General features: G+C 36.7%; 2 protein-coding genes across 2 annotated transcripts; both read right to left on the bottom strand.

Moving 5' to 3' along the window:
• Positions 1-2799: 2799 nt before the first annotated feature.
• On the bottom strand, positions 2800-6414 carry LOC110855237 (putative serine protease K12H4.7). Its single transcript, XM_035855955.1, has 6 exons — positions 6274-6414; positions 6096-6195; positions 5896-5999; positions 5674-5830; positions 4636-5025; positions 2800-3959 (listed from the first exon to the last, which is right to left on the bottom strand). The coding sequence occupies exons 2-6, from the start codon at positions 6140-6142 to the stop codon at positions 3755-3757; spliced, it is 903 nt and encodes a 300-aa protein (XP_035711848.1). The 5' UTR covers positions 6143-6195; positions 6274-6414; the 3' UTR covers positions 2800-3754.
• Positions 6415-8411: 1997 nt separating this feature from the next.
• On the bottom strand, positions 8412-13484 carry LOC110855256 (putative serine protease K12H4.7). Its single transcript, XM_022103672.2, has 11 exons — positions 13346-13484; positions 12804-12956; positions 11833-12276; positions 11288-11484; positions 11025-11203; positions 10858-10957; positions 10636-10768; positions 10420-10576; positions 9602-10003; positions 8959-9125; positions 8412-8612 (listed from the first exon to the last, which is right to left on the bottom strand). The coding sequence occupies exons 1-11, from the start codon at positions 13440-13442 to the stop codon at positions 8503-8505; spliced, it is 2139 nt and encodes a 712-aa protein (XP_021959364.1). The 5' UTR covers positions 13443-13484; the 3' UTR covers positions 8412-8502.
• Between the last annotated feature and the right edge of the window lie 8599 nt (positions 13485-22083).

The following is a 22083-nucleotide window of genomic DNA, read 5'->3' as shown; positions in this document are numbered from 1 at the left end:
TGAGTGCTTGCAGAGCCACGCATGCTTCGAACAGGACAACCAAGATTTCCCAACCTCCCGATATCCACGTGATTTTGGCACAGCTTTGTGAGAATGATAGCAGGAAAGGTGGCGTACAGGGGTCAACCATGAGTAGAAAGCATACCGCGAATGGAAGAGCCAAAATTGTGAACTCTAGCACCCAGTTAAATATGTACATTACTTTTGCTTCCAATGATGGCGGGAAGCTTCCTTCATCTAAAAAATTTCCAAAATTCAATCTTAAAAAATACTTTATCGTTTTGAGAAGTAAGTTCACTTATCAAGCTAATTAAACTAATCAAGAGCACCATTAACTTGATAAAGGATAAAGTCCACACTTGCTTTTTTATGGTGACTTTGAACTGTGACAAAAATATTTAATCAAAATGAAGACATTTTTAATCATTTATAAAATAGTGAGATTTTAAGCGAGTTTCGAAAAGTTGAAATTTTTCCGAAGGCTTGCTAAACATGAGATATCCTATTTCAAAAAGTTTCGAAAGCCGGAGTAAATATGTTTCTAAAAAGTGGCAACGACCCCCTCTACAAATTTTGTTGCCTATATTTCTAAAATAAAATTCTAAGAAAATCCGAGGAATAATTAAAAATGTGCCGATTTTACCGATGGGTTCTACATAATTGACAGTGCATTGAGGGGGACATTGCTTTATGAATTACATACGCATTTAACATGCCAAATTGTTGTCAAATATTTGCACACTTTCTTACCCTCCACCAGGTCACGCTCAAAGGCCAGAATCGAATTGATCATTTGCATCGGAGCAATGTCCAGTCCCATATTCCACCCGCAGGGGATGAGCACCATGTAAAAGATTATGAAGGGGAAGCCCTGCAATCTTTTTAGCACGGGCATGTCTCCCAAGAATGAATTGTAGAGGAGGACGAGAAAGTAGGAGAGTGTTATTAACGACTGAATTTTGCTGATTTTTACTCGTAGCCGGGATTTCATTAGGACAAGTTTCCTCGATTTGGAGTCAAATTCAAACGGGAAGTTTCCAATGAGACGGGTAATTTTTAAGTGTTGAATTAACAAGGGGAGAGTGTGGGTGGAGAACATTTTTGGGAATAGTTTTTGTGGGAGAGAAGGAATGTATGGTTTCCGAAGTAATGGGAAATATTGAATGGAGGAAATTTAATGGTTAGGGATTTACAGAGCTGATTACTTAATATGAAGAAATGATTGATTGATATCGTCTAATCAATGACAGGGTTCTACATACATAAATTCTGGAGGTTACTACGCTTCCCGAAATTATTATCACTGGAGGACATAGAATAAATCGAGGTCTGGAATTTCCCATCTCGTATTCTCCGGTTCCCAGCTAACTCCTCACAATTACGAATGAATAGAAGGGGGCAAACCAAGAATAAGAGTAAGGTTTTTATCTCAGTAATTATACTCATAAAAATTAATAACTATGTACATTATAGCTTTCTCAACAAAGTTTGTTACAATTTTATTTTAAGTAGAAAAACATATTGTATGTGTTTGTCTCCTGGAGTTATTTATCATTATGCAGTTTCCAATGCTGAAAAGCATTAGAAGCTTAAGCGTGTCCCTGCCCGACCTTGTTTTATACTCTGTTGGAGGATTAGATGACGTACAGATAAGGTAATGATAAATTGAAATAAGCATTTAGGTCCAGAAGCGAATAAGAATTATGTAAATTTTTATGAATGATGTGTAAATATACTTGTTCGAAAAACTTTTTTCGTTTAAAGTTCAGTTACCGATTTATGACTGAAGATTTCCTTTCAAATGGATTTCATTTCACTTCATCTGACTGAATTTCTTACTTCACCACATGTATCAAGCATATAGTGAAAAATGAAACGAGTGAGAAATCCTTTCATTCACAGTCACTTTTTTGAAATGACGGAATCTTTCACTAATTTTTATTCAAATCACAGCAAATTCATTTTCATTCACTACCATTCTCTGAATCTGAACCATGAATGAAACTGAACAGGTATGCGTAAAGTCACAAACTATCGTTGTATCAAGGTCTGGAAAATCATGACCATTTGCTGAGTAGATAATTTAAATCTGCAAAATGTCCAGATAATTTATCACAATAAATCACAGCCCAAATACAGCGAACGTGTTCCATTATCAGTAATTAATCGGTCCACTTAAGCACCCACGCGCTTTTAATTTATGCATCAAGCTTTGACTTGTATTTCGCATAGTCACGTACACATATGTAAAGGTGACATTGCAAGGATTTATATAAGGCGAAATTGACAACAACATTTTACGTAAGGATTAATCATAATTGATTGGATGATAAGCTTGAGGAGACGAACGGATAGAATGTCGTCCAAATTCATGAACTTGGTGGGGTTCCTGATAGAACGCAAGTTATACATACAAGCGGAAGTTAATTAAATCACGTGTGCCCCGTCCTTTCGGTATGACCCATGTATGTACATAGTTTTCCTTTCTAAATATCTACGTTACTGCAAATTTCTTAATGTGATAACTCTCTATTTAATTGACCGACGTGTAAATCTTCACCTTTATGCATAAATTACATATTAGAAGCACGTAGACCTTGATTGGTTGATTTAGTGATAACAGAAAGTTAGAACAAAATTGCCTTTAAACTGAAATTCGATACAGTCATTTAACAGTTTGTTTACCAGTCTTAAAGTGATGAAAAATCAGGTTTAAATCGAACTGCATAGAGATATTTTGCTTGCATAAATTATCTAGCGAATGCAATTTACATATTAGTTTATTTAAATGGCTACAAGTATTTATGTGTCAGGCAATCACGATTTATTATTATTTTTTATCCTGATCTTTAAATTTAAATACATATGCACATAATTCGTTTAGAGCTTATGGTTCATCTATTAAAAATGTGTCATTTTATTATAAATCTGTTACATATTTTGTTTATTTTCATATTAATGGGCGTGGGGCGTGTCAACGGGTCAAAGTTTTCAAAACGTTTTTAGTTTTGAAAATATCTGAACAATTTCAAGAACGGCTCAACTCAAAATTTATAGCGTTTACCAAATAATTTCATCGAAAAAATGACGCATTTTTAATAGATGAACCATAAATAATTTAGCAGTTAGGATCGTTCAAGTATTGTCCAAGTTGGAAGCTGATCGTTTCCTGGGCAGTTGACATGGCCGAACTGGTCGGATTTCCGAGGTCGGCACAGTGCTCGGCTCCTAATTTATATAATATTAAATTAATAAATGTAAGGACACAAGTATGTCGTAATTAGGGCAGAAAACCGCGAGTACTCAGGCCGATATAACTAACGCAGTCATTTGCAACTTTCTAAAATCTACTGCGTTTTGTAAAATAATTCTACAAAATACATACACGCTGGTGATCTATTACATAAGTTTACACAAATTTCTAGGCTGGTTTTCCTTCGAAAAATCTTGTAATATTTTGCAAAACTTTATGGAATTATAAAGGCAATTTTATGGAATTATAAAGTTAAACATAGGTATTTACATTACAAAGGACTACGTGAATTGTCTCAATGTACATACATACATAAGGAAATTCGGAATGGGATAAATAAGAGTCAATTCACGTAGTCATTTGTGACTTTGTAAAACAAAAAGAGCCATAAAAGAATAAAATATATGCTAATCTATCTCAATAATATTTTCAGTATTTTGAAAAAGTTTAAGGGCTTTACAGATTTTGCAATGTTACAAAGTATTGGTGAGGTGGCCCGATTTATGTATGCGGTGCCCTGTAAACACGTGCAAATTTAGCCGGCACGACGACCACAGTGTTGTATCCCGTGGGCATGGTGACTCCTTGCGAATGCCACGGGTCCCAAGTTCCATGCACGAAAATTACGCATTTCGACTGGATATTCTTCCCGCCGTAGTACGCATTCGTGTTCGCAACTTGCCCCTCGACGTATTCCCGGGTGTAGCTGTGGATAGAACCAAAATTATTTATTTTTTATACACTGTTATAAATCTGGTGGGTATTAAGGTCTTAAACTTGCTACGAGGGTAGGACGGAAATTAACTGGCCTGACTTTTAAGGGGGGTCATTTTGCCCCACTTTTTTAGATTTAGATAGTCTGGCAAGTTAATTTTCATCCTTCCCTCGTAAATCCACTTTTGTATTAAAATTTTACAGCTTAAAAACCATTTGTTACCGACGTGGTTTTCCATGGAGTTATTACTAAATATATGGTATTACTTTTCGATACAAATTTCTTAGAGTCACAAATGAATGGAATGAATGGAATGCTTGGAATCATTTTAATACTGGATTTCTAAGGATGTACTTATTTTCTGAGAATCGCTTAGCATCATTTTTAAATATTGATAAGGCTCTACTTCAATATGGCAGAGATTGCAGCGGAATTTTACTAGCGTAAAGATGTACGTACACACTAAAAAACCATGATACTCTTTTGAAGAGTAAGTGCCGCACGCTAAATTTTATTAAATCCAGAGTAACCTTTACGTGATAAAGGATAAAGTTCACTCTGGATTTAATTTAGTTTACTTAATATCAGGGTAGTTACTTTAACATAATTTTTAAGAGTGCATATTCAACATCGCAAGTATTCCATTGCATGAAATCTGATTTCTTACTTGTCCCCAAATTGTCTCTGGCATTTGGATCCGTACACATCACTGGAGAACGTATTTCTTCCGAAAGTTCCCAGAACCGGGTCGGACGACATGAAATATCCGAATTCATTGCAAGTTTGCCACGCCCAGCCGGCCGCACCGGTTTGCCATGCTTCCGGAGTTTTAAGAAAGGCGCCCTGATCTTCCAGAGTTCCCCCATTAAGGCCGGAGGACTGCATAAAGTTTCCGTAAAATTGGATGCGATCCGTGCCGCTGGATTCGCGGAGTTTTTGACAGGAAGAAGAAGCCTTGGATCCGCCCGCGTTCGCGGCCCAGGGCTCGTAAGCGAGATAGAGAAACATTGCTTGGCGGGTGAGCGTGTTTCCGTTGGGGTCGACGTCGAGACAAAATCTTGGGAAAAATACGAATTATGGTCAATACTAGGTACATAATAAGGTTGGGGAAGATACATATACAATACGCCTATTAAAAAATTCGCATCAGCCAAGTACTAGATAAATACACTAGCAATTCACATGGCTTTGTGGGGAAAGTGGTAGCCTATTAGAAAGATTGCTGGTTCGATTCCGGCCAGCTATGGCCGGAATCGAATATTCGATCTAATGTTCGATCGGATTGGATTTTTTTATCATGACATGAATCTGGTTGCAAAACGGATGGAATAGTTCGAAGCGAGGTTCGACATGGTACGGACCGAATGTTGCGGAACGGGACGGGTAGGATCGTACGATCGGGTCGGTTAGAATCGAATCAATCTCGGTACATAAATAGCTGGATGATAATCCAGTTTACCAGCCGTACTAGGATATGTGAATGTGGCAAAAGAAAGACTAAAGGTGCGTTTATGCTTCACGGCACCGTCACGTCCTCCTCCAAATCCGATTTTTTGATTGGCTGATCGAAATTATCATTACGACAATTAAAAATTTTAACCAATCAAAAAATCGGATTTGGAGGAGGAGACGTGACGGTGCCGTGAAACATAAGCACCACTTAACGTATGCCATGGATTCTCATTCAGGTAAGATATTATCTTACCTCAACGCAGCCTTAAGATCCTTGAATGTCCTGTAAGGCCCGCAGCTCCTCCTGTTGCCATTAACAAAGGCTTCCATACAGCCGAAAGTATTGTAGAGGTAGTCATAACACTTGGCATCCGTTTGTTGAATTACTTCCGAAACGGTTCGTGTATATCCTGTAAATAGAAGAAGCGGGAATCAAAATTTGAAATCATTTAGGCCCTCAGTTCGACATAAATACCGGGAAAGTCATAAATCGCTTCGACCGGGCCGGATGAAGAGACCGCGGTTTTTACGTGGTTGGGATACTTGAGTTTCATCCAAGCGGCCAAGTTTCCGCCGTAACTGCAGCCAAACGCGACCCAAAAATTTGTTAGTGCGGAAATTTGAGAAAAATTGTGATGGGGCAATTTGACATCAATGTGCATGCTAAATAATCACCTGTAAATTGTTTTGTTGAGTGTACGTGTCGATGAAGTGGGCAGCATCGGCCAAAGCCAATTGACTCGTCATCAACCATGAATCCGAAACAGCGGGATTGCTATGGTAATAAATTATTACCGAGGTTGACATTTTTATTACATATTTTTGCGGCCCAAACGTGTTTTAAGAAACTTACTTCACCGGGAAACTTTGTCCGTAGAAGCGATGTTCCAAAACGACCAACATGGCTTTATACTTGTTAGCATAGTTGTACCAGTAGTAGCCATTGATATCATTTTCGGCATTCCATTCTCCCGCAAGTCCGATAAAGATGGGATTTCCGGGACTCCAGTATTGCTTGTTTACCCAGCATCTCTAAAATAAAGTGCGGATTTTTTGAAATTTTTCAGAAATTTTGAATAGACATTCCGATCTGGTCGAGTCCGACCCGCGGATCAAATTGGACCGGATCTAATGGCCGGATAATCCGGTCGGATCGGATTACCAACGCATTATCGGAAATTTATAATTGTTGATTTATTTCTTGATGGAAATTTTAAAATTTTTTTTAAAAGGTACATAAACACTTACTTGACTCCACGTTTCGTTACATCCGTTCATCCCATGATGCATGCATTGTTGGAAGGTTAACTGTGCAGAGATTTGAGTTAGTGGTGCGACCGTGTCCCCCTTATTGGTCGTACCGTCCTTATTGTACCAATTTCCCTGGACGAAGATTTGGTCCTTATTTTCGTCCCGAGAAAGTGGGATGAAACCTTTGTTGGCCGTAAAGATTTTTAAGAAATTGTACACTCTTAAAAATTAGTTATGTTACACATTTTGAAAAATAAAATCCCTCTAAATTCTGTATTAAGCGAACTATACTAAATCCAGGGTAAAGTTTATGTACTTTTTCTTTGTACGTTCCGGAATTGAATTGCGAAGAATGAAAATTGCGAAGTTTCTGAAGTTGGATCGTATGTAAATGAGCTACGATTCAAGAAATATTAGAATGTCAAAAGATGTCTTTTTCATATCTCTTCATCTGCGATAGGGTGTCACATTTGTGTCATTGAATTCTCCACTCCTAAAAGTAATGTTTCCCTTATAAAAAATAAATCTTCTCTGGGTTCGAAATTTTGAAAAGTTCATACATATATAAGTATAATCCGGATTAAACCTTTCTCTTTACCAAGTTAACGTAACCTTGGGTTTAGTATAGTTTGTAAAATTCAGTGTGAATTTAATTTTTAAAGTGGTAACATTATTTTTAAGATTGCATTAAAAAAAATATATACCTTGAGTTCCCGTCAGAGCGGTGCAGATTAGCAGTTCGGCTACGATAATGATGTATACTTTCATGACTCGTATTTAATTCTAGGAGAGTTGAGGATTTTTTTCGTTATTGTGACAAAAGACTGTTTTGTTCAAGTGTTGAAAATTGCAAAGAGCGGAAGGGTTTTTATAGCAGACCATAATTAGCACATGTGCAAAAAAAAATTTCATGTATGAAAAGTAAACTGTACGTATGTATATAAATATACGCTCGCCAGGTATATCATGTTTTGCACATGAAAATTGATAGTACATACGTAAAAATGCGCTGTACTTTACTGTTATCTGTCCATGTCTTCGTGACAAATCCCATATACATATTTCCCGTTAAAAATCAGTCGAGTTCTCAGCAAAATTAATAATCACAGATGTTTTGACAATATTAATGACAGGATGATGAATCTATACAACTTTGGAACGTCAGGCTGGTCGAAATTTGAATATCTATGATAAAATTAGATGCAAAATATGTATGCGGAACGGGCTCATGAGTTTCATGTTGAAGGAAGTGTGTATTACATATTTTTTTATCCGGTTTATTGAACTATAACATGCGTCTCGAAAGTCAGGATATGTATGATAAATTTTACGCAAAATTATACGTCAGCTATGTACACATGAGTCTAATAATGATTTAGAGGAAAATAAAATTATTCGTGGCAACTCTAATCGAAAACATTAAAAATACAAATTTATATTTCATCATGACCTTTTTTATGGCTTTTAACTCATTATATGAAAGCAGGTAATGCTTTGTAGAGATAACATGTTAAACGTTGGGTCATTAGAAACTGTTATGTCTTTTGGGAAATTTTGTTAAAATTTTCATGAAAAGAGAAATTGTTTTGATCAACGAGAACAAAAAGCAAGTGTGCAACAAATTTTTATGAATTAGTAATATGTACAAATACACAATAATTCGCTATGAAATGACAGGCAGGACTTATGTACAGTATGGAAAATGTAACACACATTGTATTTTAGATAGACACAGATAAGTATTTATCAGATCGTCTGCAATCATAAATTTTTTATTTTATCCGAATATTCTTCAAATTGAAATACAGAATTCGTTCAGAGCTTAAATAGCTTAGCAGTTAGGATCGTTCAAGTACTGTCCAAGTTGGGAACTGATTGTCTGCTGGGCGGTGGACATGGCAGAATTGGTCGGATTTCCGGTATCGGCACAGTGCTCGGTTCCTAATTTGCATAATATTAAATTAATATTATGCATCTGGCTAAGAAATAGTTATAAAATTTTGTAAAAGTTTCAGGAATTTATAGTGTTATTACTCCACGCACGGAACCTATCACCGGCCTCACGACAAATTTACGGTTGGTTTCTTTATTTCCCGTAAGGTGAGACACGGTGAAAAAATCCATGGCCATTCGCCTCACTTCACCATGTCTCACCTTACGGGAAATAAAGAAACCTACCGTAAATTTGTCGTGAGGCCGGTGATAGATTCCCTGCGTGGAGTAATACGAAAAGCCTGTGTAAATAGGCCGAATTTATGCACGGCCCTGTAAATATGTGTAAATTTACCTGGCACAACGACCACAGTGTTGTATCCCGTGGGCGTGGTGACTCCCTGCGAATGCCACGGATCCCAGGTTCCATGCACGAAAATTACGCATTTCGACTGGATATTCTTCCCGCCGTAGTACGCATTCGTGTTCGCAATTTGCCCCTCAACGTATTCCCGGTTGTAGCTGGGGATTAAATTTAATTAGATACTTATCCGTGATAGATCATTTCGCAGGTTTATTTTTTAAATATCGATTTCTATCATGAATATCTCGCACTTAAATTGTACTGGGTCGCATGCATATGCACTCTTAAAATAACGTAAATTTTTTTAAAAGTAAACGCACTCTAAAAAACTATTTTTTTTTTACTTTACATGCAGATTGACTTCTATACCGGATCCAACGTTTACTACGTTGGCGCGTGATTTACGCGACAAGAATTCCGCGATCATCACGTTTGGAATTAAGTTAGAATTTTATATTAAATAAACTATTCAAAACCAGAGTATGCTTTACGCTTTATAAGGTTAACCTTCCTCTGGATTTATCTTTAATTAGAATGCATATAACACTTTTTTTCGGAAGGGTGACATTATTTTTAAGAGTGCATATTCGCTGTGGTATAGAAGTATGCCATAGAATAACGTCAGATTTCTTACGTGTCTCCAAATTGTCTCTGGCATGTGGATCCATAAACATCTCCGGAAAACGTATTTCTTCCAAAGGTTCCTCGAACCGGATCGGACGACATGAAGTATCCGAATTCATTGCAAGTCTGCCACGTCCAGCCGGCCGCGCCAGTTTGCCAGGCTTCCTGCGTTTGAAGGAAGGCGCCCTGATCTTCCAGAGTGCCTGAGCTGCACCCTCCGTTGAGGCCGGAGGACTGCATGAAGTTTCCGTAAAACTGGATGCCATCGGCACCATTAGAAGCGCGGAGTTTTTGACATGAAGAGGAAGCCTTAGATCCAGGCGCGTTATCGGCCCATGGCGGGTACGCGAGATAGTTAAACATTTGTTGGCGGGAGAGCGTGTTTCCGTTGGGGTCGACGTAGTAGCAGTATCTTGAAAAATAATGTGCGATTTGATGTGATGGAAAAGGTAAATTATTTGGGGTAATGAATATGATCCGAAAACAGTCCAGCTTTCGGATCGGATTTTCTTATCTGGTCATTTACTATTTATAAGATGAATCTGACCTACATTAATACGTATATATCTGGTCGGATTGGAAAAATGTTATGCTAAACGATCTAATTAGCCGGATAGACAAATCGGATCGAATGGATCATATTGCTCAAGTCGAAGCCATATTATATTTACCCGCCGAGCAATTAGGTTCTGCCAGATTATCCTAATTATGCATTTTACTAGATCTTATTGGCCCATTTAGAAAAAGTTCCCGTTTAACCAACTGCTCTGGGACAAGAAACTATGATTTCCCTAAAAAAATTCTGCTACAAAATGTCATAAAGCTAACTTCAAAGCAGCCTTAAGATCCTGAATGGTCTTGTAAGGCCCGCAACTGCTCGTGCTGCCATTAACGAAGGCTTCCATACAGCCGAAGGTATTGTAGAGATAGTCATAACAGCCGGAATCGGTTTGTTGAATGACTTCCGAAACGGTTTGGATGTATCCTGAAACAGCGGGAATTAATAATTCGGTTCCCAGGTTTTAGTTCAAAATTAGTTAATACCGGGAAAGTCGTAGATGGCTTCGACTGGGCCGGATGAAGAGACCGCAGTTTTAACGTGGTTGGGATACTTGAGTTTCATCCAGGCGGCCAAGTTGCCGCCGTAACTGCAACCAAACGCGACCCAGCTGGAGCCCTAGCGAGGGAACAAATTTAGTTGGTGGGGAAATCTGAGAAACATTGTGCTGGGGCAATTTGACACAAATTTTGATGCTAAATAGTAACCTGTAAATTATTTTGTTGCGTGTAAGTGTCGATGAAGTAGGCAGCATCGGCCAAAGCCAATTGACTCGTCATCAACCATAAATCAGATACTGCAGGGTTGCTAGTGTGGTAATAAATTACTACCGTTTTAATATTTTGTCCGACTATCAGTTTTTTAGGAAACTTACTTAACAGGGAAACTCTGTCCGTAGAAGCGATGTTCCAAAACGACCAACATGGCTTTATACTTGTACGCATAGTTGTACCAGTAGCCGCCATTAATGTCTCCTTCGGCATCCCATTCTCCCGCAATCTCGATAAAGATGGGATTTCCTGGACTCCAGTAGTCCGAGTTTACCCAGTATCTCTAAAAATTATGGAAAGTTTCAATTTTTTTTAGAAATTTTTGCATGACATTTCCAAATCCAACAATTTTCTCTAAAATACTAACTTGGCTCCATGTTTGGTCGCAGCCGTTCGTCCCGTGATGCATGCACTGTTGGAAAGTTGACTGTGCGGAGATTTGAGTGCCTTGCGCCGCCGTGTGTCCCTTATTTGTTGTCCCGTCTTTATTGTACCAATGGCCCTGGACGAATATTTGGTCCTTATTTTCATCCCGGGAAAGTGGAACGAAACCTTTGTTGGCCGCTGGAAAATAATTAAGGCTTAGTTAGAAATTGTACACTCTTAAAAATAAGGGTGCCAGTTTAAAAAATAAATGCACTCCGAATTCTACATAAATTAAGTAAACTCTACAAAATCCAGAGTAAACTTTAATCTATATCGAGTAAACATCGCCCTGGTTGTAGTATATTTAAATAGTTAACTTAATTTAGGAATCTACACTATACTTGCATACTGCTCAAAACGGTAACATTGTTTTTAAGAGTGTATAGATAAATCTCTATAATCTGAGGCGAAAATATACAAATTTTCATCTAACGTGTCATTAAATAGTTCGTGAAGGCCAATTAATAATAAAATCTTTTGACTTACTTCGTTCAGATGTCACATCGGTGATTGAGGTGACGGTGCTGGTCGGGTTGTACGTGGTGGGTTCGGCCGTTGACGTGATTGGATTTTGTGTGGTGGTCGTGGTGGTTGAAGTCGTCGTCGTTGCCGATGTGGTGGTTGGACTAGTGGTTGACGAAGTTGTTGGAATTGTTGCGGTCGAAGTTGTCGGTAAAGTTGTCGACGATGTGGTCGGGAACGTTGTTGACGAAGTTGTAGGAATCAGTGTCGACGAACTGGTCGGAAATCTTGTCGACGAAGTTGTTCGAAACGTGGTGGATGAACTGGTTGGAAATCGTGTCGTTGGAATCGACGTGGTTGGCGATGTCGTCGTCCCACGTGTCGTGGTTGATCGGGTCGATGGACGCCACGTTCTGGCCGTCGTGCTGGACGTTGAAGATGATCGTTGTGTAGTTGTGGTGGTGCTATCTAAATAATTTGCATAATTTACCCATTTACATAATTAAGATACTTGCATAATATTGGTGGTAAAAGGGTAGAAAGTTCTACCCTGTTAGAAGTCAGCACTCTTACAAAACTGGTATTAAATCATAACAGACTAAAATACATGTTTGTATGTATGTGACTCCACGCCGGCATGGAAATAGTGGGCAGTACCGTTCAGTAATGTTTTGGTGATGAGAAATTTTCTACTCAGAAACAATCTGCTAAAAAATCCGGTAGAAAGTTATTACCAAATCAGTACCAGTGAGGAGTATAAGTATTTACTAAATTTTTACCAGTTTGACAGGTAACTATTGATTTTTCGGTTTTAAAGCTGTTACAGCTTGGTATTAAAATTTTACTTGTCGGCAAAAATTTGCTACCGATACGGTAAAACTTTAATACCGAGCTGTTGCTAGGCAGAATTACTTATCAATACTAAGTTCGTAGAGTCATGCATGTATATAAAGCTTGGTATTATTTTAATACTGGATTTCTAAGAGTGTACTCACTGTCATCAGAAACTTCTTGGTATTCAATGCATTCCTTCCGGATGATGATGAAACTCATAGTGCAGTTGCAGAGGATAAGTGTGTCATTGCCCTTTACCTCGGGGGGCATGGGGCCCAACTTGAGAATGTTGCATTTTATGGGATCCGCTTTTGCTATTAAAGGAATACAAAATTTGCATATTTATTCAATATTAGAAATTTAAAGGAATTTAGTAGAAAAAAATTTGACGAGAAAAAAAACAAAATGTTGGGCGTAGTTAAATTTTCTACTTAGAGGCATGAAATAATTAAGCTCTCGTAAAATTTAGGGAACTGAGGCAGTAAAAATTTTGAATTTATACAAATTTAAAATCTAGTAAGGTTAGTATTAGGAAACGTAATCTGTGGAAACTTTAGCCTTGGAGAAAATTAAAATCTATAAAACTTTAGGATTTGATGTAAGGATTTGATGTAAAACAAATTTCGGAGCTAAATAATTTAAAATTTCGACAAATTTAAAATACGCAAAATTTTAAGAAATATAAATTTGTATATTTATTTACTGTATCGACGCTTCTCGACGAGTCTAGATTGCGAAAAGACCACGATCGCTAGGATCACAATCCATACGGTAAAACAGGATGATAATTTTCCTCCCATTTTCAAGTTTTCCAAGAAAATAGTGCAGTTTGTTGAGAGATTTGTAAAACATTTTATAGGTGATAATTAGGCAATTACTTCCCAGAATAGGTCTGGTCCACGTGCAATAATTGGCAATAAAAAACAATTCAAAGTCCTCGATTTGACAGGGGGTATAATTAGTAGAGAAATAAATTAAGTTTAATTGTAATTAACGCCACGGTGAAGGTCTGGGTCTGGGTCTGTACATATTTTTTTTCGTTTACCTGTTCCGTCCTTGTGGTTTAGTTTTGCAAAATAAACTTGAAATGCATATACCAATTCACATATTTTCTAGAGGAAAACGTTGTCCATGAATAAACTGTAAATAAAATAGCCTTCAAGATATACATACATAATGTGTACAATTAATTAAACAGTTTGGAGTAATTAAGAAACCGCATTACAATTTCCATGAAGCCATGCTCATCCAGTATGCAGGTAAGTAAGTGTGTTGCTATTCAGAACAATTTATCGATATGATTTATGTATGCAGTGTGTTATCAGCATTCAGTGTTCTGCATGAGTCCGGCTCGGATTTGATCGAATTTTGGAAATTTTATGGGATCTAAATCCCAAAATGCCGGATAGGTGAATGCAGAAAAGAATCACTGGAAATAAGAGTTGTGGAAAATTTACCCAAGGTTGAGTAAAAAAGAGGACGACACCAATAAATAGTGTGCAAAATATATCCAAAAGTTGAGTAAAATTTGTCCAACCGTTGTGTAAATTTTACCCAATTGCCCTTTATCACTAAACCATGGGTAAATTTAGCACAACTCTGATTTAGGTGATGGATTCAGAGTCGGGATTATGTATGCAGAACGGAAATCCACAAACCCAGCTTCCCTGAAAACCGTTAGCGCAATAGAGTGGACCAATATCGACAAAAGTGTCGCTAAAAGGTTGTTGAGTCAAGGCCCTGACGATAATTGCGGCTAAATGTAGGCAGACAAATTATTTAATTAACTATTTAGCTGCACCTACATACAATTATGTTGCGTAACTTTTTGACAGATAAATATCTATAAATTATTGAGCTTTAACTTAATTGATTCCAAATTTTGCACGAATGTAGCATGAAACATTGCTAATAAATGGTGAATTTTTTCACTTGTTTGTGGTCAGGTTGGTAAGGTTTTGCAAACGATTTTTTCCCTTCTAAATAGGCTTGCGAATTTCAGGAAACTGTCGATTACTAATATTTACGTATATGCTAAAACCTTGTTTTCTTGTTTATTGCGTCGTTAAGTTTACCATGTGTATGACTTATTACACTTGACACTAAAAAGGGAACCTAAACAGCGAATATGCAAAAAATGATGCAAAGGTTTGCCAAATTTTTTGCAAATTGTGGAAATCGGAAAAATTTGAATTTTTCGTTTCTTTAAATTCAACAAAAATTACAAGTTAAACTAATACAAAATACGTACATTTATCTTATTGCAAAAAATTACAAAAATTGAAGTTCGCGATTGTTCAATTTTTCATTATCTTTTTAGAGAAGCTTAAAAGTTATCATATAAATATGTAAGAACAAAGGAAAAGCTGATTTGTGGAATAGGTAAATAATGACGTCAAACACGGCATTTTTTTGCAACTTGTAATAAATAAATTTTAAAAAACAAACTTAGGTGAAGGACGCGCTTAAAATATTAAAACAAGAAGCGTTAAAATAATGTCATAATATCGTTTAATATTTATTAATTTTTTCTTCGCCGTGGGCCCAACTATTTTGTTTTCACAGCAATGATAATTAATATTAAATGCAACTAAAACAACGACTTGATTAACTAATACCTGTTTCAAGGGGAATTATTAAAATACGCCAGAACCTGAGCAAATCTCCACCATAACAGGTGTATATATTTATTGAAAGATAACCATTCAAATCTCTTTCAAATTTCATTCAAATTTCAAAGTTTATTATACAAAAATTACGTATTTCATACAATTATTCCAAATACTTGAAAGTATATTTTTTTACTGTTTTAGTTGGGCCCACGGTGAAGAAAAAAATTAATAAATATTAAACGATATTATGACATTTTTTTAACGCTTCTTGTTTTAATATTTTAAGCGCGTCCTTCACCTAAGTTTGTTTTTTAAAATTTATTTATTTAATTATTTTTAGTGATTTGTGAACTTAAATGTATAAAATCATAATTATCAAATCTTAAACGTTATTAATTCTCATTTGGGTGGATGCGTGGTATACAAAATTAATCCCCTTTTGGGTGCGGATGCGTTATATTTATATTTCATGGAATTTGATCAATCTCGAATGTTTCAGAATTTTTAGGATTGTTATGTTGTGGTAATGCTAAAGAAACTTTGCATTATTAGCACACGTTAGCAACCAGTAACCTAACACGTATATTTGCGCATACGTAAATAGGTCGCTTAATGGCAATATTTCAAAAAGCTCTAATTCCTTGAGTTTTCATCCGATAAAGTCGAACAAGGGCTTAAAATGTGCGCACTATCCAGGAGAATAGTAAAAATGTCAAGCCCCCGGTCGGAAACACTTGCTTGATGCCAGGAAATAGATTTGAAACTTTAGGCATCGGACTTTCTACCTGAAGGAATTAGAATTTTGGAAAAATAAGAAAAATGACTCTGTAACACAGAATTCTCTAGTTTTTTTGTTTCAACATGTTTTCCATGCAACGAACGGTTCGGGTGAAATCTCAGTGCGACCTTTTCAAAGTTGCAGCTGAATGCATACTTAGGCTTCGCCGTAACCATGGCGATCTTTTAACATGATCACCTTATGGTTACTTTTCCTTCACCTAAGAAAAATCAATATCGCAAAAAATTTCGAGAAATAAATAAAAATAGGCTAGCATTGGCTACTTTAACTTATTTATTTTTCTGAAATATGCTGAACTTCAATTTTTCCAATTTCCGCAATTTGCAAAAAATTGGCAAGCCTTTGCTTCATTTTTTTGCATATTCATGTTTTGGCTAACGCGGACAGGTAAACAGGTATCAATATTCTATAAAGTTCATTTCATCATTCGAAAGGCTGGTGGCTAAGCTAAAACCATTGGGCAAATGGCAAATGTGTGGTCCAACTCTAGCCAAATATTTCGTAAAAACGCAATTTTGCACCCCATGTTCTATAAGAAAGTTTTAGTGTTACTAAATTATCTGTCGATTAAGGTTATTCGGAAGGATATCGATGTGTGAGAGTAGTCGAGGTTCCCCTGAAAAGTATATATTTAAATCAGGGTTGCAGAAATCTCATCTCATCTTTAAGAATTTCATCTCACTGAGATATAATGAGAAATAGTGAGAAATATAAGCCATGCACTGCCGCCACCTAGCGGACGGGTTGATTAACTACAAGTTTATCTCATTATTTCTCATATTTCCCACTCAGCCCCAAGTGAGATGAGTGATATATATCATTAAACCTCACTAAATCTCACTCACAATGCAAGTCTTTTACGTGTATAACTCAGATCGGGTTGGGACCAATTTTATTTTGTTCACCACAAAAAATAAGCATACCCGTATTTTTGCATTTTTCATAATGCGCTAATTTGGGCGCGTGGTGCGAATTTTAAAACATTTTTTAGCCAAAACCTTGCTTTTCAAAAATCCTGTAAATTTTCGACTTTTAGCGCGAATCCAAAAATTCGAAAACATGTCTCTTCAGAATGACTTAGTTGACTTATGAAAAATCCAATTGTCTCGAAATTTAAATTTCAAAATTTTTTGCCAGTTTTTGAAATTAAATAAAAGCATAAACTCTCAAATTTTTAATTTTTCAACAAATAATGCATTCGGATTTTTTACAAGTCAAGTAAGTCCTTCTGAACAGACATGTTTTCGAATTTTTGAATTCGCGCTAAAATTCGAAAATTTACAGAATTTTTAAAAAGCGAGGTTTTGGCTGAAAAATATTTTAAAATTCGCGCCCCGCGCTCAAATTAGCGCATTAGGAAAAATGAAAAAATACGGGTAAGCTTTTTTTTGCGGTGAACAAAATAAAATTGGTCCCAACCCGATCTGAGTTGAGTAAAAGACTTGCATTGTCAGTGATATATATCATTTGTAATCCTGATTTAAATACTTAATATCGACTCACCCATGATAAGGTAGATAAATAATTCATATGCATTTACTAAATCGGCAATTACATACATCATACACATTTATAAATATGTATATATTTACGTATAATCATCATATTTTGATTTACTTATTTAGATATTTCTGACTGTATGGATTACATATTTAACTTTGTTTCTGATGCTTTAAATATCGATTTTGGATAAACGCAATGATTCTAGTCATGCATAAATAGCTTCTCGTGGTTTTTACACTATAGTTAACCTTTGGGGTGTATACTTACTCCTGTAACCAAGAATTTCGAAAATTTCACCGACAACACATTATCTGTGCATACTGTTAAAATCTAGGTGTGTCGCACTTAAATATGTACGTACCTATGAATGCTCCGTACTGGTATTGATTCAGTAACAAATTCCTATCCGATTAGTATTAAATACAAAGTAGTTATGGTGGTTTAACTACTTAAAAGACAAAGTTTCATATTAGGGGACGTTCGTAAACTTCATAACGCAAATTTTTGGTTTTCTGGACACCCACCCACCCCCTTTAACATGTGTCACATAGGCACGATATCATTAGACCCTGACCCCCCACCCACCCCTCTTTGCGTTACGAAGTTTACGAACGTCCCTTTAAGTGCCGTTAGAGTACCTTTATAAAAATGGTATTAAATCATCACGGACCGGAGTGCATATTTATCTGACTTCACGGAAATAGTGGACATCACCGCATATGGAGTAATGAAGTGATTCGTTGTGGTAATGAGAATTTACCATTAAGCAACCAACTATTACGAAGTTATTCCCATATCTATACTACATAGCTCGGAGTGCATAAATATCTGTCTTTCCTAGGTTTTTAACAGTGTATGTATGTACATATGTATATATAAATATGTTCTCTGGCCAGAAAAGTTCTACAACCAGTGTTCTAAGTGTGTGAACTTAGATAACAAAAAACGATGCTTTACAACGGCAACGGTGTTGAATTTGTGAAATTGGTATCATGAAGGCATTCACGGCATTGCATCATGCTTCTCATAAAGGAATGGGATTAGTTGTTCCATCGCAAATCTTCCTTAACATACAGTGTCGGACAGATGTCTACGTCCACATAGTCGCGTCAATTTCATTTTCAAATTGTCACTGAACTACTGAACCAATTTTCATCATTGATATATCAAATTCTCACAAATTTAACGTAATTTCATAGCACATTATTAGTTTTCCGCTAAAAAATTTATTTTAGGCCAGAGATGTATTTTAATTCAAAATGAAAACAATTGGATGGACAAAAGTCAACGTCCAGTAAGAGAAAACATACAAAAAAACTGTAATTTATAAGGAATGTTATAACAATTAATTTTTAATATTTGGTTGGGCCTCCGTTCGCTTTAAGGACGGCTTCAAGGCGTCGAGTCATTGAGTTTACCAAATTCTTGGTCACATCTTCAGAAATGGTTTCCCAAACTTCACGAATTCTAGATTTAAGGCCCGGAATTCCTGAAAAAGATTGTTTTCTTATTTCTCTTTCAATGTGGTCGCACAGATGCTCAATGGGATTCAAGTCTGGAGATTGGGGAGGCCATTCTAGCTTCGGAATTTTTTTTTCTTGAAGTATTCCATGGTGGACTTGGCAGAGTGTTTCGGATCGTTGTCTTGTTGGAAGGCAAATCGTCGTCCAAGTCCAAGTTTTCGAACAGATTCCTGGATATTACGGTCAAGTATTCCCTGGTACTTGTATTGGTCCATAATTCCGTCAATAAATTCCATTTTTCCTGCCCCACTTGAAGCCATGCATCCCCACACCATTACCGACCCGCCGCCGTGCTTAACTGTGGGGTTGAGATTTTTTGGATTCAAAGCTTCTTTTGGATATCTCCACACTCTACGACGCCCATCTGACCCAAAGACATTGAACTTTGACTCGTCAGTCCATAAAATATGTCCCAGAATGTTTGTGGCTTGGAAATGTGGTCTCTGGCAAACTTCACTCGTTTGGTTGCATTCCTCGGTACAATAAGAGGCTTCCGGACTGCTCTGTGGGATTTCAAATTTCCCTTATTCAGTGTTCTTTGGATGGTCCTAGGACTAACTTGTTTGTCGAACATCTCCTTGATCTCGGTAGATAGCTTTGGAGCACTAAGTGAGGGTGTAACGTTGACTTTGTTGAGCACGTGGCGTACTTCTCGGTGAGCCAAAATGGGTTTTCGACCACTTCTGACCTTGTTTTGGACTGAACCATTAGCTTTAAAGTTCTTAATGATAAAGACTTATAAAGTAATTAATTAAAATTATGATAGGTAAATAAAGATTACATACAAAATATATTGAGACGCTTGATACTATAGTAAGTAGAACGGTTATCAAAAGATAGTTTTGGAAATCTGAATATGATGGATCCCCACAATTTCAAATTTTTTATCAAAAATCAATTTTTTCTCAATTTAAAATTTTTTAATACGCACTCTTAGACTTCTGGTCCCGCCCGGAGAATATTAGTGAAATTTCAAACCCTACCCAAGGAGAGCTAATGAACAATACGAAGAAATAAATATTTAAAAACCAATTGGATAATGAATTGAAATATGCTTTGATCGAGGATATTTAAAGTTAGTAATATTTAAAATTCAACCCCATGCTGAAAAAATTTGTGACATTTAGAATCATTTCTTAATCCTTTAGACGAACAATCAATATATTTTTTCTTTGCTTAAAATCAACTAATTAGTAGGTAAAACTTCAAATTTGAACAACACACAAATCTTCTGCAATTTTCGCAAACCGAAAATTATTGTTTTTTAATATAGGAAACGAGAAACAAACAAGATCTTTTTATTATTTTCAGTGATGAGTATCACATAATACATCGAGCATTGTCCTCATATTTACACCACGGAACCAATAATGTGGATTACATCAGCCATTCTTCTTCTCCTCGCCATCCCATGCAGCGGTTTCTGGAATATCCCAAATCTATTCAGAAATTATCACATAACCTTGTTCACAATTTATGGTAATTTAAGTGGAATGGCACATGTGGATTACTTTCGTGCACCATATTTCAACGACTTGTTACGGTCGAACCCATCCAGCCCAATTGTTTTGACTCAACTTCGCATTAACCCAAAAACGGTGGATATCCTAAACCCGGGGCATTCATGCACAGGACTTCACTCTTCTTATTCAAAGATGACGTCCTGGGTAACATTTCTCCACATAGTTTCTAAACAATATGTAAGAGCAAATTATCGCCTTCGAGCCGCAATTTTCAAATCGTGCAACCCCTCATTCCTCTTTCAACATTGTGACGAGGTGACGAGTTCTTCAAATTACGACACATACTACACGCATCGTGTAACCGGTGGCCTGGTTCTCTTCAATTTTAGGATCCCTAATAAAGTTTTTATTCCATGCTTGCTTTGTGATCCCTCCCAAATACCGAACGAGTTAATCATGGATGAGGCAGGTTTCTCCATTTCAGAAATTAGTAAGGTGTGGGTTGGCATAAATAATAACATGCAACAGAATGGTGTAGTCATTGCCGGTACAACTTGTTCATAGAGGGTAATCAATGTGAAACTAGAAAAATGGATGTTAGGGTCTCAAATTTTAGAAGTTGTGTACTTATCTCACTTTTAAAAATATTCAACTTTACGATTGCTAACTTCCAGAAAGGTGAGCTTTTCGTATATATAATTGACGTTGACTGGATTTTCCTTGAGGATACGGGGCTTACCATTCCTTATCATGTTCGCCATGACATGGTTCAATTCATATTTGTCACCTCGTTTCCTGCCCCTTTTAATGTTATTAATGTATTTTTGTCCCCATTTGATTCGGAAGTTTGGTTGGTTTTATTTGGGTTCTGCGCAGCAATAACGTTAATTATGAGTTTTACGTCAGAGACACAGAATTTGGCCGGGAACTGCATCCCAAATTTCTTAAATGTCGTTTGCATTCTGCTCGGTCAAGTGAATGGGGACAGTTTAAGGATGTTCCATAAAAAGAATTGGACTGCTGCACCCATCCTCACAGTTTGGTTGTTGTGTGGATGTTACATAATCATGGCCAATTTGTATACTGGATCAATATTCTCATTCTTGAGCGGGGTCAAATTACCCGAACTTCCGTCAAACTTAGACGACCTAGTGGCTTCAAACATTCCACTTATTACGACGGGGTCAGGTTATAATGTAAGCACACCCGATAGATACGAGTCAAACCTAAAGAACCTCATTATTCCACAACGGAAAAAATTAATTGGAAACGGATCAAATTTTTTCGCAACACTTGAACGTTTAGAGGAAAAACTGTTCTATATCAGAACACTAACTATGACAACCTTGTACTTTTATTTTAAATTTTTAGAAAACATTGACAATTCCAGACCATTAATTTATCTCAATATAGACCAAAAGGCGAACTTGGTGTGGACACAGAGATTATTAAGATGGAATGGTAGCCGAGTAATCATTCAGGGAGAGGGAGATACTCCACTTGGCATGGTTGACTTTTGTACAGCTATGAAAAGCTTCTTT

This window comes from Folsomia candida, unplaced genomic scaffold (assembly GCF_002217175.1).
Source record: "Folsomia candida strain VU population unplaced genomic scaffold, ASM221717v1 Fcan01_Sc012, whole genome shotgun sequence".
Lineage (NCBI taxonomy): Eukaryota > Metazoa > Arthropoda > Collembola > Entomobryomorpha > Isotomidae > Folsomia > Folsomia candida.
This window is presented reverse-complemented; position numbering and strand designations above follow the sequence as displayed.

Coding starts and splice junctions, on each gene's coding strand:
- LOC110855237 (XM_035855955.1), bottom strand. CDS start 6,142: ATGCTGCCCACTTCATCGACACGTACACTCAACAAAACAATTTACAG. Junction 6,000..6,095: donor CTCAACAAAACAATTTACAG/GTGATTATTTAG, acceptor GTTTGGCTGCAG/TTACGGCGGAAACTTGGCCG. Junction 5,831..5,895: donor AGCGATTTATGACTTTCCCG/GTATTTATGTCG, acceptor TTCTATTTACAG/GATATACACGAACCGTTTCG.
- LOC110855256 (XM_022103672.2), bottom strand. CDS start 13,442: ATGGGAGGAAAATTATCATCCTGTTTTACCGTATGGATTGTGATCCTA. Junction 12,277..12,803: donor CCAAGAAGTTTCTGATGACA/GTGAGTACACTC, acceptor CAAATTATTTAG/ATAGCACCACCACAACTACA. Junction 8,613..8,958: donor CACTGTGGTCGTTGTGCCAG/GTAAATTTACAC, acceptor TATGCAAATTAG/GAACCGAGCACTGTGCCGAT.